This window comes from Panthera pardus, unplaced genomic scaffold (assembly GCF_024362965.1).
Source record: "Panthera pardus isolate Hobbes unplaced genomic scaffold, ASM2436296v1 HiC_scaffold_7, whole genome shotgun sequence".
Classification (NCBI taxonomy): domain Eukaryota; kingdom Metazoa; phylum Chordata; class Mammalia; order Carnivora; family Felidae; genus Panthera; species Panthera pardus.
This window is the reverse complement of record NW_026527002.1, coordinates 3363355-3382500: the sequence shown is the minus strand read 5'-3', so window position 1 is coordinate 3382500 and position 19146 is coordinate 3363355. Positions and strand designations below refer to the sequence as shown.

Below are 19146 nucleotides of genomic sequence, written 5' to 3'. Positions count from 1 at the left end.
AAATTCAGGGAACAAACTGGTGGTTGCCAGAGGGGAGGTAGATAGAGGGATGGGGAAATAGAGGAAGGGGATTATGAGTACATTTACCTTGATGAGCACTGAGTAATGTATGGGATTATGAAATCGTTCTATTGTACACCTGAAACTACTATAACACTGTATGTTACTCATACTTGAATTTAAAAAAAGCAGTTTTAGGGGCACCTGAGTGGTTCAGTTGGTTGAGCTTCTGACTCAGGCTCAGATCATGATTTCACCGTTCGTGAGTTCGAGCCCCACATCGGGCTCTGTGCTGACATCTCAGAGCCTGGAGCCTGCTTTGGATTCTGTGTCTCCCTCTCTCTCTGTCCCTCCCCCACCCACGCTCTGTTTCTCTCTCAAAAATAAATAAACATTAAAAATTGTTTTAAATAGCAGTTTTATAGATTTACAGAAAAAGTCCAATGATAACAACTCCCATATACCACACACACAGGTTGGGCTCTGTTCAGCACCACACGATTCACTACTAGGGAACACTTATTAAAATTAATAAACCAATATCAACACATGTTATTAAATAACGCCCATGTTTTATTAAGATTCCCTTAGTTTTTATATAATATCCTTTTTCTCTTCCAGAATCTCCCCCAGGATACCATATTACATGTATAGTCATCATGTCTCCTTAGGCTACTCTTGGCTGTGCCAGTTTTTCAGGCTTTCCTTGTTTTTATGACATCACTTTTGAGGAGTCATGGTCAAGTATTTTGTAGATTCCTCAGCTGGCCTTTTTTTAATACTTTTCTCATGAGACAACAGACATGGGTTTGTGGGAGGAAGACCACAGAGGAGGTAAAGTGCCATTTTTACTACACCATCTCAAGGGTACATACTATCGACATCACTATAACTGTTAAAGCCAACTTTGAACGCTTGGCTGTGGTTATGGATTTTAGGTGTCTCCATTTTAAAGTTAGACATCTTTCCCCTTTCCATTCTGTACATGGAAGGGAAGTCACTTTGCATATTAAGAACCAACATCAAGAAAGAAAACATATCTTTAGCACTCTTGTATTTTTATCAATTTACTAGTATCCACAACATTTTGTTGAATTTCCATTGTACGACCTTCTTGTAAAAAATGTGGGGTAAAATATTAGGCTTATATTAATGTTAATATAGTACTGCTCTTTAACATTATACATTATAGGCTATGGTAGTTAGCAGCTGCAGGAATATCTTATTTGAATCTCATTGTTGTCTAGTAAGGAAGGCGAGAACAATGACAAATCAATCTTTGAAAAGTTAAGAGACCTAGGAACTGAACGTTTTCTTAAACGGTTGAGTATAGGTTGCTCGCATCACTTGGAGTATTTTGTAATTTGTGCCACCAAATCAAGAACCAGGTTTTCTGACTCATAAATGTGTTTAGACGTAAAACACACACTTAAACTTTGAATTTTTTTCCCTACTGCTAATGTAGTATATAATATCAGTTAATGAGAAAACACAAACTTTGATCAATCATTATAATAAGATGTAATGTCATTGAATGTTTTCAGTATATGATTCCATGTAAATGAATGCTGAAAATTCAATAAATACATGCCAAGATTATAATGAAACTTTAAGAAACTGGAGTTCATGGTAATGTCAGTAATGAAAAACTTAAATATGTAATTAATACTCTACTTATTCTAAAGGGTTTCTGTGTCCAGGGGCAGTGACCAGGATGGGAAAGCCTGGGGAGGAAGGCACCAGTGATATTTCCATTGAAAAAAAAAAACAACAAAAAACCAGCCTGTGGCATACAATACTTGCCCTTTTATATTTGAAGAGTTGCCAAGTAAAAGAGAAATTTCAATTATTGTGTGGCTTTCCCAAGGCAGACCTAGTACAAATGGATAAAAGCTACAGGAGAGAGAATTTTATTCAGCCTAAGGAAGATTTCCTGATACCGAGTTGTCAAAGATTTGGTCGCCACATTGTGAAGCCGTGGCTTTCTTGTCATTGAAAGATTTCCAGAAAGAGTCCTCCGAAGGGACTGTGGCAGGAGATATTTCGTATTTGGGTGGGAGCTGGAGCTAGATGATCTCCACGGTCCCTTCTAACGAGAAGGTTTGAGGACCGCACATAAAAATGTTCATAAGACAGTCATGGCTGTTGGGCAATATAGATGTATTCAAATGTATTTGCCTTGATTTGCAATCATATATATGCATTACAGTCTATTTATTCCTGACTCTCTGGTCCACTGCACTTTTCTACTCTTGCCTCTTAGGTAGTCATTCAGTGAGTTAGATGAAGAAGGTTTATTTAAAAAAAAAAATACATTTGTTTATCAGACACCTATTAGGAGATGTGGAGATTTATGAGGGACAGGGAAGTATGGCCAGATAATAGAGGTCCACAGGAATCATCTATGGTGGACAGCATGGCCAGGACCTCTTCTCCATAGCCATTCTAAAACCAGATAATGATTCCAAAGTTTTAAGAATTTAACAAGTGCATTTTATAGCTATTTGGAAAAAGCTAAATGTGTTAAGACCAGAGGTATGCTTTTCAGAGTAAAACATGAGATTTAGATGAGGTGAAAAGAAATGTAATGGGCTTATCTAGATGCTGGGTTAGTTTTCTCTTGTTGCAAACACAAATTGCCACAAATTTAGTGGCTTGAAAACAAAACACTAATCTCTTATCCTACAGTTTTGTAGGTCAGAGGTCCTAAACAGGCCACACTGGCGTAAAATCAAGGTGCTGCCAGGGATGTGTTCCTTTCTAGAGGGTCTGGAGGGGCAACATCCCCTCATCTCTTGAAGCTTCTACTGGCTTCCTGGATTTCTTCAAGTTCCGGTCCTTTCCTGCCTCTTCAGGGCCAGCAATGTCAGACCAGCTCCTCAGGCTGCCATTTCCAAAATTCTCTCTTTTTGCTTTCTTCCACTTTTAAAGACATTAGTGATTACATTGGACACATCAGGATCATCCAGCATGCTCAATTTATTTGAAGGTCAGCTGATTAGCAAAATGAATTCCAACTACAACCTTAACTTTCTTGGCCATGTGACATAACACACTCACAGGTTCTAGAAATTAGGACATAGGCATTTCAGGGAGGCCTTATTTGCCCATCACAGACGCACAGAGTAAAAATCTGATAAAACAAAACAAGTTTAAGGGCTGGTTTTGAGTTATAGACTAAATCATATTTTTAAATTTATTTTCAATTAGTTTTTAAAACTTAAGGATTAAAAATTAGGAATTTTTTAAATGTTTTTTTAACATTTATTTATTTTTGAGACAGGGAGAGACACAGCATGAACAGGGGAGGGTCAGAGAGAGGGAGACACAGAATCTGAAACAGGCTCCAGGCTCTGAGCTGTCAGCACAGAGCCCGACGCGGGGCTTGAACTCACGGACTGCGAGATCATGACCTGAGTTGAAGTCGGCCGCTTAACCGACTGAGCCACCCAGGCACCCCCAAAATTAGGAATATTTAAAGTGAATGCATGCTTGCCCGTTTTTTTGGTGGGGCGGTTAACATTTAAAGGGTCTATATGGGATGGATATCGGATAGTGAGACTCTGAGATGAACTATTTTGGCCTTAAGGAATTGCAGTGAGAGAAGCTGATAGGTTTTAATAGGCAGATAACTCCAGTGTGCTCCACTCCTGGGGCGTTGTTGGGGAGGCATCCCAGACTCAGTGCTCAGTGAATGGTTTAATGGGAGATTTCTACCTGCGTGTGATGGGAAAATGTGATAATGACCCTCTGCAGGCTAAAATGAAGAGCTGCATGAATCAGTTCCTTTCCTCTTGTGATCTCACAGTCTGTAATATTTCTTTCCTTTTTGTCATAAATATACCTTAACTATTTTGTGGTTCTAGCTCTGGAATTGGACTTTTTTTTCCTCCTCGATCGCAGATGATAGCTACTCTTTATTCCATGTGACGCCAATGCTTGCCTTTACTTCCTTTACCGAGTGAATTGAATATTTATTCTTCGGAAGCAACCACCTCCATCTTTGGTAATGTATTTGCCATAAAGTTCACCTTACCCGATATCAACAAAGCTGCCGCACCTATCTTTAATCATTGTTTGCACTGCATTCTTCTATACTTGTATTTTTGTCGTGCTAATAGCTTGACTTTATACTTTCTCTTGTAAGAAACACATAAGTGTTACTTTTGTTGATATTATTGTTGTCCAGTTGACAATCTTCCCGTACAACTAGACAGTTTGGTCTATTTAACTCCATTGTAAATACTTGATATATTTGGACTTAAATCACCATCTTACTTTGTGCTTCCTGCCTGTCCAGCTTGTCCTATTTTATTTTTCTTTCCTTTTCTTTTCTGTGGAGTTCTTTCAGTGTATTAATTTTATTTTCTCGTCTGTTCCTTGGTTAATCTGTAAGTTACATACTCTGCCTATTATGTCAGGGTTTCCTCTAACCAACAAAACACCTATTATTGACGTATCGGGCTTAATATGAACTACATTGACTTCTTTGGGGCATACATGTTATTGCTTTGGGATATATTTTAATTATGTTTATTTATCTTAATACCTCAAGAAAAAAGTAATATTGTTTTTACGATGTTCATCTAAATTCACATGCTTATCACTTCCTATTTATTCGTTCCCACAGTTATTTATTTTGAGAGAGAAAGTGTGTGTGCATGAGAGAGCGGGGGAGGGGAAAGGAAAGAGGGACAGAGAGGATCCCAAGCAGGTTAGGGACTGTCAGCGTGGAGACTGCCAAGGGGGCTTGATCTCATGAACCATGAGATCCTAACCTGAGCCAAGATCAAGAGTCAGGTGCTTAACAGACTGAGCCAGCCAGGTGCCCTTTATTTGGACCTTGAAAAGATATTTCCAGGATATGTCAAGATAGGGGAACAATTATTTTCTTTTAGTACACTTCGCATATCCTTCAATTACCTTTTTGCTTACATTTATGTCTTTTAAAATGAACTATTGCTTCCAGTTTTAGACAAAAAATTAAAAATAAAAAAGCCCCCTGCAACTCATGTCTCCCACTGATCATCACTAAATACAGTGGGCAAAGCACAAAAGGTGATTCCCTGAACGTTTTTCAAGAGAAAATAACAAGGACAGTGGGGACAGAAGTAAAAATTAAATAACGAATATAATTATAGTGGGTTTCCCATTTTTGCTTTGTTTTGGTTTTGCTTCCTTTATTTTCCAGAGGTGACATGAGGATCAAGACACATTAGACCATGAACAACAAAACTGTGGGAAAAGCTAACCTTTCTGACCAGAGGCCCCATGTAAGTCGTGGGTTCTGGAGAGGGCGCTCATGGCATTTTCTCTTTTTGGCTCAGAAGCCTGCTCCGATGCCAGGCTGTCAAACAGTTGCTTGTTACTAATGCCGTGGCACCTGGAAATCCCAAGAGAAAACCCACCCTTTAGAACACAGGAACGAGAAAGAGGGGTCCCCTTTATAGAAGGATCCTTATTATTTGTTTTCTCTTCTTTTTCATGCTGTTTTGCCCTGTAGGAGGGTTTCATCATGAGGAGAGGCCAGACAGTGCGGGAGGCTACAATTTGAGAGAAGCTCTGATTTTCTGAGAAGATCAAGGACAGTTACTCCCTGGGAGCCAGGCCTAGAGAGGAACAGGAGGGAGAAGTGGATACCCTAATTCGATACATGAATTGAAAGAAATTCTAGGCTCATTCTCACACAGTGCAGAATAAAGACTTTGAAAACTCAGCTGATATTAGATACATTCCCTTGGAAAATAAGTCAGAATATAATGTCTGAATTTAAATTGTTGTTTGTCTGCCATATTAGTTTTTGCAATATGCCAAAAAATGACCGCCTTCCCCACTAAACAAAACAAAAAAAAAGAAGATATCCACATCAAATTCCTGTAACTCATAAACGTTTCTTTATTCAGAAAAAGGATCCTTTGTTTGTTTGTTCTATTTTTAATTTTTTATTTCAAGATTTTAAATTTTCTTGTATTACTATTATTTTTAATTTCAATTCAAGTTGATAAAAACTGTCAAGAAAGTAAGGATAAAAGGAACACACTTCAACATCATAAAAGCCACATATGAAAGGCCCACAGCTAATATTATCCTCAGTAGACAAAAACTGAGAGCTTTCCCCCTGAGATCAGGAACAAGACAGGGATGTCCACTCTCACACTGTTGTTCAACATAGTGCTGGAAGTCCTAGCCATGGCAGTCAGGCAACAGAAAGAAATAAAAGGCATCCACATTGGCAAGGAAGAAGTCAAACTTTCATTTTTTGCAGATGACATGTTATTCTACATGGAAAACCTTAAAGGCTCCACCAAAAAACTGCTAGAACTGATACACGAATTCAGCAAAGTCTCAAGATATGAAACCAGTGTACAGAAATTGGTTGAATTCCAACACACCAATAGTGCAGCAGCAGAAAGAGATATCAGGGAATTGATCTCATTTACAATTGCATCAAAAATCATAGGGTACCTAGGAATAAACCTAATCAAAGAGGTAAAAGATCTGTATGCTGAAAACCATAGAAAGCTTAAGAAGACACAAAGACATGGGAAAATATTCCATGTTCATGGATAGGAAGAACAAATATTGTTAAAATGTCGATACTATCCAAAGCAATCTACACATTCAATGAAATCCCTATCAAAATAACACCAGTATTCTTCACAGGGCTAGGACAGACAAACCTAAAATTTGTATGGAACCAGAAAAGACCCCAAATAGACAAAATAATGTTGAAAAAGAAAACCAAAGCTGGAGGCATCACAGTTCTGGACTTCAAGCTTGTAGTCATCAAGACAGTATGGTACTGGCACAAGAACAGACACATAGATCGATGTTTTATTTTATTTGAGAGAGAGACAGGAAAAGAGAGAGAGAGAGCGCTAGTGGGGGAGAGGGACAGAAGGAGGGAGAGAATCTTAAGCAGGCTTAGCATGGAGCCTGACGCAGGGCTTGAGTCCATGACCCTGGGATCATGACCTGAGCCAAAATCAAGAATCGGTCACTCAACCAAATGAGCCACCCAGGTGCTCTTGAGAAAAGGATCTTTGTAGATATAATTAAGTTAAGGATCTTAGGGTGAGATCATCCTGGATTATCTGAGTGAACACCAAATCCAATGACTAGTGTCTTTAAAAGATATACATGAAGGAATGAAGGAGAACAGAAACACAGAGGGAGAGGTGGTGTGACCATGGAGGCAGAGATTACAGGGATGTGGTCCTGAGCCACGGAGGGAAGAAATGCTGATTGCTACCTGAAGCTGGAAGAAGAGAGGAGAGATTTTCCTCTAGAACCTCCAGATGCAGCCCTGATAACACTTGGACTTCGGACTTCTGACTTCCAGAACCGTGAGAAAATAAATTTAGGTCATTTTAAGTCACAGCGGCTCTACTCTAGGAAACAGGTGTCATTCCCTACCGCTGTGAAACGTGTAACTCCAACACTTAGTGACGTAACAAAACATTTACTATCTTGTATCTTCTGTAGTCAGGAATCCAGGTGATGCTAGCTGGGTCCCCTCTCTCTGGGTTTCTCACAAGGTTGTAATCAGGTCGGTTGAAACTGCAACGTCTTCTGAAATTCTGACAGGGAAGCACCTGCTTCTCAACTCACTATCCAGCCTGTGCATCAAGGGAGAGGGTTGCATAAGGCAGGTCGTTGACAAAATAGGGAGTCATCTTTTAAAGTCTGCTAGTTGGCCCCCAATCACTCACATTCCTTCTACGTGCAAAATACATTTCCCCCGACCAAGGTTCCCAAGAGTTTCACCCCATGACAACATCCTCATATTTTAGGACCTTCCATATTTAATATGGCTGGATCATGGGAATAAAAATTAATAACTTTGTACAGACACTTGGTCATGTATTTGGTAAAATAACAAAAGGGAGAAAAAGAAGTTTAAAAAGTATTAACGTGAAGCAAGTACAGTTTTTCACAATTTCAGGAATTTAAAGTTTACAAATCTGTTCATGTCTACTTTACCCAAAATAACAGCAAATGCCCCGAGAGAGCTGGTTTAGGCCTTGCTGGAACCGAACCCAGTAAACCGTAGCCTCTGCCATTCCTTCCTTTCCAATGTGTGAGCATAAAAGTTAAGTAGAATGAATGGGCTTCTGGGCGAGCACAGATTTAAGGCAGGTCCCTGAAGCATCTTCTACTGTATACCATTTGCTAAATGCACTGTAAATATTTTGGAGTCACCTTGAATAGCGCTAAATTGAAATAGAAAGTGTTTGCCTACATATTTTGAACTATTATATTCAATGACCTTCTGAAACAAAAAATGCTTTCAGACAGCAAACACAATGGAATCTCCACATAAAGCAGGTATGAACGTCTCCCCATTTAACAATTATTACTGCTGGAATTCAGTAACCAAAGAATTAGCAAGTGGTTAGCACAGTGCTGTAATAATTCCAGTAGAGAGATTTTGTTTGTTTCTTTCCTCTAAACTTCTCCTACATATATTCTCCAGTTAGTCCAATTACTGAAATATGATTCATTATTAAAAAGTTTCTATAATGAGATTTTAATACTTCTCTTTTTTCCTTCTAATCATTTTGAGGATGTATATTTTTATATCCTTTCAGTAGCATGATTTTTGCTTTTACATTTTAACGTAACATTTTATATGCATTTTCCAGTTGGTCTTTTTTTTTTCAACTTTACATTTATGCAGCCTAATCTCCTGAATGAAACTTCCTGAGGTAATCTATCTCCGTGTTTACCTTTCTGCGTCTATTAATAGCAGGTAAACTATCCAGAATTTCACTTACATAAGCTCACACACCCTTGAAGTATTTCTTTGCAGAGACAGAAACAAAATACTTCTACATCCTTCTGCAAGGGACTATTTCTATCTTTCCTAGAATAAAAAATTAAGAGAATTAGAATGATCCAACTAGGTTACACAAAGCTTTTCGAGCTCCTCTCAATCTGTACCATTTCTTTCTTCATAGGAACCAACGAGATCAGTCGTATCATCAGGGCAGCCATTGTGTTTCACGGAAGTCAACCTAACTTTCACATATGATTGTTATGCCTAATGACCTTCCTGCATGTATGTTGCATTACAGATACACGAGAGTTCATTGAGATAGTAGTACTTTTGCACGAGCCCTGACTACAAGATCAAAAGGACACACAGTAATCACAAGGATGTGTAAGAACAACTAGATTACTTTACCACAGCGACATTATCATACTAGACACGTGGACCTCTCAGCATCCGGTAAGAAAGTCACCTGTCACGGCAAGTACTTCTCACCAGGGTGAAAAACAAGCAGCAAAATCTGGTTTGTTCTTCTCTATGCCAACAGAGAACAGACACATTTGCATCTTCCCTTTCTTTTCATATGCTTGTCTTCTGGGTCACAGCAGGCTAACTAAACTTAACTTTCCAAAGAAACAGTTTTCTTGAGAATGTTCCTAGGATTTGGGGTCATTGCAAATTTGGATGTAGGAAGAGAAACACTTTGGATTTAAAATTTAACGTTCTGTTCTTTCAAAAATACTTTGTTCTCATAAACGTAGGATCTTGGCTCATTTTTAGGCACTCTAATGACTGCATGTAATGAAATACAAAGTCCTTACTTCATAGCACTTTATCCCTAAAAACATTCCTAAAAAAAAAAAAAAATGTAAGAGAGGAGGAGAGGCATAATCCTTAGAGAAGCACTGCATTTTTTTTTTGCCAGTCTGAAATCTCTTGTCATCTTCTGCAATTTAGATATGATGAAATCAACAGATTGGCAAAGACAGGGTGTTGGGGGGGGGGTCACTCCTGCCCAAGCCAGATTAGCCCAGAACAGGTCTCCCTGCTGAGCGATGTCCCCGAGTAAGGCTTGGTGTATTTGCTCCCATTCAGGCACCATAAAAAAAAGTAAAAAACAAAATCCTCTCCCTTCATTAACACCACAATGAGACCTCATTTTCACACATACCAAGTAACCAAAATTTCAAGAGACAGAATGACGCCAAGTGCTGAGGTGATCTGTAGAAAGAGACCTGAAACCACAGAGTGAACGGGGCAAAGTGGACAGCCATCTGAAAACCATTTGGCACTGCAAGGAAAGGCTGAACACCCACGTGTCCCATCCCTATCCTTGTCTCTCCCAGATAATCCCTTCAACGTGCCCCCAGTAGACACGTGCATGGCCACGCTCCTGCCTAGATTTGAAAGCAAAATCTCTGCAAAGATACTTGGGTCTGCAGGGTCACTTGGGTGAGGAGAGTTTTGTGTGTCCGTGAGTTTGAGAAAGGGTTACATATTTCTGCTTGACCATTTACATGCTTGGCCTCTGAATCTTCCTTTGGACTAACACGGCGTAGAGGAGTTGTGTTCCGAGGAGCATACGAAGACAAAAGTTTGGATGATAACCGGTATTGGTTTTGCAACAGAATAATCTTGCATCAGATCGAATAATCTTTAATGACCTGCATCAGTACTCAATGAAGTGACGTTTACAGTTTTGCATGTTTTGATAGACAATACTGCCAGAAGTAAGGGGGGGAAACGATCGATTAGGTCATGAAAGAATAGTGATGAGAAGATAGAGATCAGGCAGAGATCAGAATGGGGGAAGAAAAGTTGCAATCGAAAAACAGAGAAAAAGGTGGAGAAGCCATTCTTGGTAATATAGACACGGCACTAACGGGGGAGTTTGCTGGATCCCGGAATGCATCGTCTGACCATTTCTGTGCCAGAATCGTCCCAGGAGGGACCTTCAGTCTCCATGCTGAGTCTTGCACCCTCCCCTTCAAACAGTTCCAGCTGCGATTATAAAATCACTAAAGGAAACTCAATAACGCTGTCTCGAAATTCAGCACGGCTTTAGTTCAGAATACTTTTACTTACATATACAAGTGTTTAGTGATTGAATGCTAAATATTTTCACTTACTTAACTCACGTTGAGGTTCATGGTGTTGGGGAATGAAAACTTGAATGTGAAGGTATTCTCGAACTGATATATTGGGCTAAAACCCTCAAGATAAAGTGATTTTCTTCAAATAAGTATCGCAGAATAGCTTTCAGGAGGGATATAACGTGGCTCACTCTTAGATAAACACCAAGGAGTTGCTGTAAAGTTACATATATACTGGAGAAATTTACCACAGTTGAGAAACTCTATGGCCAGATATTCCTCGAATTGCTACTTACATTGTGCTTTGTGAGGTTTGAAATATTGGTTGCTATTGCTTGTAGCCAGTCAATACAGTCTTCAGCAGAGAGGCACTGAATAATCCCACTGCAGACCCCGTCCACAGCAATGACTTGAAAAGCATTTTGCCTGCAGACATATCAGAACAAATCAGATCAAAACATCGTCTCATTTATCTGTTTGCAACTCGAAATAGAATCTGTGGAAAGGTCTTCTCTTCCACAATACAAATAGAGCTTCAAATCCGTATTTGCTTATTTCTCTTTATAAATATCTCTGAGTTTAAATGGAGCACCAAGTATGAACCCAGATGACATATTTTGAATTAGTAGAAAGTTATCTTGAGATTCAGATGCATTCGGAAAAAAACTTGGGTCGTAAAATGGATGTTATATAAATGGAAGCATAGCTAAGACATGTCAGAAGGATTCTTTTCCTGGTTTACCATAAAAATATACATGGACGTTTATCTATTACTTTGGCTGACAGCCTCTCCTCTTCACATCTTTCAATGCATTTCCTGATTTACAATGGAAAGATCAAAAAAAAAAAAAGACACACAGATACGAAACACCATATATAAAAATCACCTGACGTCACGAGCTGCAGAATTTTCCTAGGTTGTAAACCATGTTCAGTCTCCGTTTATTCTTCTCAAAGATGATTTGGACAAGATGTTCATAGCTTCACCTCAGGTGTACATTTTCTCTGAATTTATGTGCATGTCATACATTTTGATAACAACCAAACTTTTCTTTAAAATCCAAAGGCCAGTATAAATATCCTTAGGGCTTTTTTGTTGATGTGTTGCCATTGCTGTTGTTAGAGGAAATTAAATGATGCCATCCTAAACTGTTTACCAAAGTCCTATAGAGTTCAGAGTGGCTCCCTACAGCTTTAATGATTGTTTTTTCTCTGTATCAAGTCCTTGCATATTTAGATATGAGCTTAATGGACAGGAGTTGATAAAAATTTCAAAATGAATGGAAGCTAGCCAAACGGCTTGGGCTTGAGAATCAGTGTGTTGTGCAACATGATACCCTTTGGGAAATGCACAAACTATATTTAAATCTCAGCCAATTATGAAGAAATAGAAAAGGTCTGTAGTTCAGCATTCAAAGGCCTTGTAAATTATATAAATGCATATCTTTTTCTCTTAATAAGTACCTTTTCTGTTTTCTGTGTTTTGTAACTAGGCATCTGTGGGTAGTAGGCAGGATTCACTTTCCTAAACAAAGAAAGGACACTCCACAGAGCATAGATCTGGCTCAATTCAGTACCTGTGTCACCTTTTCTTCCCATGACACCAGTCCATATCTCGGAACTGGGCACAAGCTAAAGCTTTCACTTCTAAGGCACTCTGCATCCAAATTACTGACATTTTTAGAGAAATCTGCTCGATACCCTTGACCAAGCACTTTCAACTGGAACAGGGAAGGGTTCAAGTATGCTTTTTTCGTTTTGTTTTGTTTTCTCTTAAAAATACATGAAAAGACTTCAGAAAGTACAACTATGGTCTGCCTCTTTGAAGTAATGTTCTTTTGAATTTGTGACAAGAAAAAATATGCACAGCATGAACAGAATATTATAACTTCACGTCTTTCTTAGCTTTAATTTTGATATTCTGCAGTGAAGAAGACATTTAAAATATCTAGAAAGCTCAACCATCCATGGAAAATGGGAACTAATTTGCGTTTAGAAATATATGTTTCTTTCGGCTCTCTGATTATCATAACCATTGCTTGATTAAGAGCAATGCTAACCATTGCTATGGAGCAATGCTAACCAATCATAACCATTGCTTTGATTAAAAATTAAAGCATGTCCTGAACATATTTGTCCTCTCTGCTTTAGATGAATCATGGCGGCTTTTGATATTTTTAGCTGATTAAAGTTAATACACTTCGATCAAATCTGCAATTTCTGTCATCATATGTTACATAGTCCCTAGAAAGAATAGTTCTGAGGGCCTAATCTTTCATAAATCTAGGCTTATATGTTAACATATATGTCACTTTTTACATTCTGTTTCAACTTTTCAGAGTGATTTGATGGAAACCCTTTCATGAATTTAAGTGAAGTACTTGAATAGTTTCTTTGCTTATGTATGACCTCTTCCAAAATAGGCTGATCATAAAATTGTAGTCTGGGTCACATTTCTGCCCGTTATTGAAATAATGAGAGTATTGACAAATTAGTTCATTTAGTTGTGAACTAAGTAGTTTCCTCTAGAAGAACACTTAGTAGTTTCCTCTAGAAGAAAATGAGAATCATGTACTTTACAGATTTAACAAGTATTTATGGAGTATCTGGTGAGATCCAGATAACTTTCATATATCACTGAAGCTCCGTGAATAATTTTCCTGTGAATAATCCATTAATATGTGGTCCCGACTGCAATATTTGAGAATGTTTAGTGGACTTAACATCAAGCACTTAGGAAGAACTGTAGTGCTTTTGCCTTTTATTTTTAGCTTTTAGAAAATGCATTTCTTTGACTAGAGATCATCAGGAGGAAAAAAGCTTTTTTGCTTCATCTTATTTGATGGTATACATTTTGAAATCAATAGACTGCATTAACTGCTTATTTGGTATTGTGAGTCATTAAACTTGAACAGTATTTGTAGCAGTCTTGAGGATACCCAGACAGAATTATGATTCTTAGAATACCCACATGCGTGCACAACACACACGTGCTGAAAAACCAGGTACAATATTAGGGTTAGATAACCTGAAGTTTCAAATTTAGATTAACTTTCCGCTCTCTGCTCAACATTTTTATATTTTTCTAACGATTCTGGGTCATTGCTCTGGCAATGAAAATTATTCTCAAACTTTGCTGAATTTCAATGCATGTTTTAAAAATACAAGCTTAGTTTCCCTTTGTGTGAACAATATTCTGCTGACTACAAAGTTCGTACATAATTTTCAATATAACTTATGTGCATATAAATTTACACACATGTCTGATTAACACTGTTAATAGTTCACATTTTGACGCACCGGTGAATCTACCTCATGAAGGCATATGTAGGAAGACGTTAAATTTGTGAGGAGGGAACAGGCAAAAACAGAGACAGAAGGCACTTCAAAGCACAAAGACTGAGAACCACAGACACCGAAATACAGCAGTGTGGAGTGGCTGGATAGCCCACACCCGTGAGGAAGAGGGCGGATCAGCATGGAGAAGCAGGCAGGTTCAGAACAGGACGGTTATGTATGCAGAGCAGGGGGCTCAGAGTTCCCAGAGGGCAACTATCCGACTTTCTATCGAGGGCTACCAGTATTAAGACTGCTAAAGAGGGATATGATATGGAACTGAAATAAAGTGCTCATCAGAGTGAAAAAGAAAGCAATTAGCTCAAGGGCTTTATAAAGGCATTAGAAAGACTGTGACACTTTTTTAAAAATGGAATTTGAGGAAGAGAGAATCAAAATTACTTCAGAGTATGGGATCTCACTGGTCGAAGGGTTCCGAGGCACAAGAGAAGGGACAACATTCAGATAGGAGATAGTTCATCCAAAAGCAAATAGGGACATGTTGAGAGAAACGTGGGCTGTTTGGTTTGGACGAAGTGCATAAGGAGAAGCGACAGGCCATGTAGTTGGCCATAAAGTAAAGCCTGATCATTAAGAGCTTTGCAAAGCATTTCTACCTAATCCTGAAGAGTCAGGGGGAGCCAATGGAAACATTCAAGGATTGGAAGGAAAGCTCCTGTTGGTATAGATCTCTCTGTGGTGGTTAAGAAGATGGGAAAAGATGATAATAAAGCCAAGAGGGATGTAGGAGGGCATTGCAATACTCAGGGTGAACAATGATACGAATCTGCTTCCAGAGAGTGGTTTTCTGTATACCAGGAGAGAACATTGACTCAGACCGTGTTGAAAAGAGGCCATTTACTTGATTTGGTACTTAATTATTTGGGGGGGAGGTGGTAAAGGAAAGGAAAAAAAATTTAAAAAGCACTTAAGTTAGTGATTACATCAATCTGTTCTATTTCTTGTTGAGTTCAATTCACATTCACCAAGTTCAGGATTATTTCTGCTCTGGGCATGCTACCTTGGTTGAATGCCTCATCAGAGCTTTTATTGTTCAGGTTCAAAACCTTAACTTTTGGGGGAAATACATGAGGAACTCTCCCAAACCATTTTGTTACCTATTTTCCAAGGTTTAAATAGCCAATTCGTTTCATGATTTGAAACACAATAACTCATCATTACCTAAACAAGCCCTGCAATTTTATGCAACTATGTCGTCCCCTCCCCAGTATTCCTCTTGTCTAAAAAACTCTTCTGTTGTCTCGCTCCATTTATTACCTGCAAAGTTATTGCAAATCACTTAATTCTATGTAACTTTCTGACCTCTAATTTCTCTGTGTGTAAAATAAAGATAGCAACATTTGTCCCTCATCTCTTGCATTTTTAAGACTTTTTTAAAGAGCAGTTTTAGGTTCACAGCCAAACTTAGGGGAAAGTACAGAGATTTCCCATATATTCCCTGCCCAATATCAACATCCCTCAACTAGATGCTACATTTGCTACAGTTGATGAACCTCGAGTGACACATCATTAGTACCCAAAGTCCATATTTTACATTAGGGTTCACTCTTGGATCTGCATTCTGTGTGTTTGGACAAAGGTATGATGGCATGTATCCATTCATAATAACATCATACAGAGTATTTTCACTGCATTAAATATCCTCTCTGCTCAGCTTCTTAATTTCTTCCCCTATCTGCCTCTCACACCCCTACCCCAGCAACCGTTAGTCTTTTTACTGTCTCCATAGTTTTACGTTTTCTAGGATGTCTGTCATATGGTTGGAATCACACAGCATGTAGGCATTTCAGATTGACTATTTCATTTAGTAATATGCATTTATGGCACTCTCATGTCTTTTCGTGACTTGATAGTCCATTTCCTTTTAGTTCTGAATAATATTCCATTATCAGGAATATATAGCTTATATATCCATCCATCTGAAGGATATCTTGCTTCCAAGTTTTGGAATTATGAATAAGTCTTCTATAAACACCTGTGTGCAGGTTTTTGTATGGACATAAGTTTTGTCTCCAAGAAATATGGAGGAGAAATATGGATATGAAATATCCAAATACCAAGAAATATGATTATTGGATCGCATGGTAAGAGTTATGTTTAGTTTTGTAAGAAACTGCCGGATGACTTCCGAAGCGGCTGGACCATAGTGAGTTCCCACCAGCAGTGAATGAGTTCCTAGAGTCCCACATCCTCCTTAGCATTTAGTGTTGTCACTGTCTTGGGTTCTGGTCATTTTCATGGGTATGCTGGCATCACATTGTTGTTTGAATTTGCATTTCCCCAATAACATATGATGTGGGGCATCTTTTCATGCCTTTACTTTCCCTTTGCATATTTTCTGTGATGAGGTGTCTGTTAAGGTTTTTGGCCTATTTTTTTAGCGGGGTTGTTTGTTTTCTTATTGTTGACTTTTAAGAGCTGCATTTTTCTTTCTTCCTCTTTCCTCCCTCCCTCCCTTCCTTCCTTCCTTCTTTCCCTCCTTCCTTCCTTCCTTCTCCCTCCCTCCCTCCCTTCTTTCTTTCTTTCTTTCTTTCTTTCTTTCTTTCTTTCTTCTTCTTTTTCTTTCTTTCTTTCGTTTCTGTGTAACAATCTTTTGTCTTTTGCAAATATTTTCTCCCAGTCCATAGCTTCTCTTCTCATTCTACTGACATTATCTTTTGTAGCCATTAATTACTAATTTTAATGGAGTCTAGCTTATCAATTCTTTCTTTCACAGGCCATGCTTTCAGTGTTGCATTGAAAAATCATCACCGCACCCAAGTTTATCCAGGTTCTTGCCTCCGTTACCTTCTCAAATTTTTGTAGTTTTATACTTTATATTTAGCTCTCTGATCCTTTTGGGGTTGATTTTTAGGAAAGGTATAAGGTCCCTGTCTAGATTCATCATTTTGCATATGGGTGTCCAGTTGTTGCAACACCAGTTGTTGAAAAGACTCTGTTCTCCATTGTGTTGTCTTTGCTTCTTTGTCAACATCGGTTGACTGTGTCCCTTGGAGTCTATATCTGGGCCTTCTGTTCTGTTCCATTGATCTGTCTATTATTTTGCAGTACCACACCATCTGAATCACAACAGATTTCGCTAAGTCTTTAAGTCAGGCAGTATCAGCTGTCTAACCGTTCTTGTTCTTGAACATTGCATCGGCTATTCTGGGCTCTAACTCTTTGAAGAAAAAAAAAAAAATCACAAAATAACCTGCTAGGATTTTGACTGAAATTGCATGGAATCGAAAGATCAAGTTAGGAACAATAAGCTTTTGACAATATCAAGATTTCCTATAGATGAACATGGAATATCTCTCCATTGATTTAATTCTCCTTTGATTTTGTTCACCACAGTTTTGTAGTTTTCCTCGTATAGATTCATATACATATAATATATATTATATACGTATATTCATTCATACTTGCTGTTATCACTTACTAGTTACACAAATATTTTGTCGATTCTTTTTTATTTTCTACATAGATTATCATGCCATCTGCAAACAAAGCAGATGTTTTATTTTTTTCTTCCTAATCTATCTTTTCTTTTCTTTTCTTCATTTTAGCAAGCCATTGCTTTTGATAATTTAAGATATGGTTGTCATTCAAGACAGTTACAATGCCAGACATAAATCCTGACATTTTTTGTTCTTTGACTATAATCTTTTCCTTTCCATCACCACTTAATTATCTTATTCTTTTTCATCTTTTTTAACCCTTCTAATTGTATTTGTCCATAAATCCATTCAGCATATATTTGCATTCCTCCCCAGACTGAGTTCTCTGTTCATCCATACCAATTGTGTTTTTCCCAGTCCCAGAAATTCCTGCTGTTTTTGATCTCCAGCTGTTCTACCTTATGAATTACCAGCACTCAATAACTTCAATTTAACTAAATGTAAAGCTTTTTCTTCCTAATGTGTCAGACATCCCTGGAGAAGTTAATAATTTGTGCAAAGGAGTCTCGATGCAATTGGTTTGGTTATCAGGACCCTTAGTACCTCTGATCTACTTTGCTATCTTTCTACGTTCACTGCATTATATACATTGCAGATTCTCTGGCTTATGTAGCAGTCATCTTATTGATCTCACACAACTGGATAATCCTGTTCCTTGTAACATCTCTCCCATAGTTTGTCTTTCTTTAGTTTGTGAATCCTGCCTTTCTTTATGTCATTCCGAAAAGATACTCTTGAGTTCCAACTCTTGAATATATCTGGTACCTTTTGTTAAAATTTTAGGGGTTTAGGAAATATATCTTTTTTTTAATTTTATCAATCAGAAATCTTTTATCTACACCTAAAACCTACTGGAATATGCTCTTTTAAGGGTTATTGCTTACTCATTTTTTTTCAATTTTCTAGAGATACTCAAGTTCACTGGGACTCTATCTTTCTCTGGTTATAGAAAATGTTAAAATGTAATTGTTAGGTTTGTGTCATTGAAGTATCAATAAGTATGTCATAAACGTGAGAAATGAAATAAGTAGGGAATATACGACAAGATAACTTTCCCTAGGCTGAAAAAACTATGCAAAGTTGGTCCAGAGTCATCCAAAAGAAGTTTTAGCTTTTCCAGAGAGAGAGAGAGAGAGAGAGAGAGAGAGAGAGAGTTATCTATCATTTAAAAAAAAAAACAAAAAAAAAACACCTTATCCATTTTATTTATTTATTTATTTATTTATTATTTTTATTATATTTTTTTCTTTGAGAGAGAGAGAATCCAAAGCAGGCTGCACACTCAGCACAGAACCCGACATGGGGCTCTACCCCATGACCCTGGGATCATGACCTGAGCCAAAATCAAGAGTCAGATACTCACCAGACTAAACCACCCAGGCTCCTCAAGAGAGTTATATGTCTTGAAGAAGTTATTGCACTTTCTCCATTAACCCCACAGGACAATTTTGTAGGAAGAGGTATTAGAAGGGGTTATGGAGCG

At 38.1% G+C, this 19146-nt stretch overlaps 1 protein-coding gene across 6 annotated transcripts in view; it reads right to left on the bottom strand.

Annotated features, from left to right (window-relative positions):
* SNTG1 (syntrophin gamma 1) overlaps window positions 1-19146 on the bottom strand; it is an 881864-nt gene that overhangs the window by 172953 nt on the left and 689765 nt on the right. For all 6 annotated transcript variants that reach the window (XM_019428901.2, XM_019428905.2, XM_053896624.1 and 3 more), the window contains one exon: window positions 11163-11292. In XM_019428901.2, the coding sequence (XP_019284446.2) occupies window positions 11163-11292 (130 nt within the window). The remainder of the gene's footprint in view (window positions 1-11162; window positions 11293-19146) is intronic.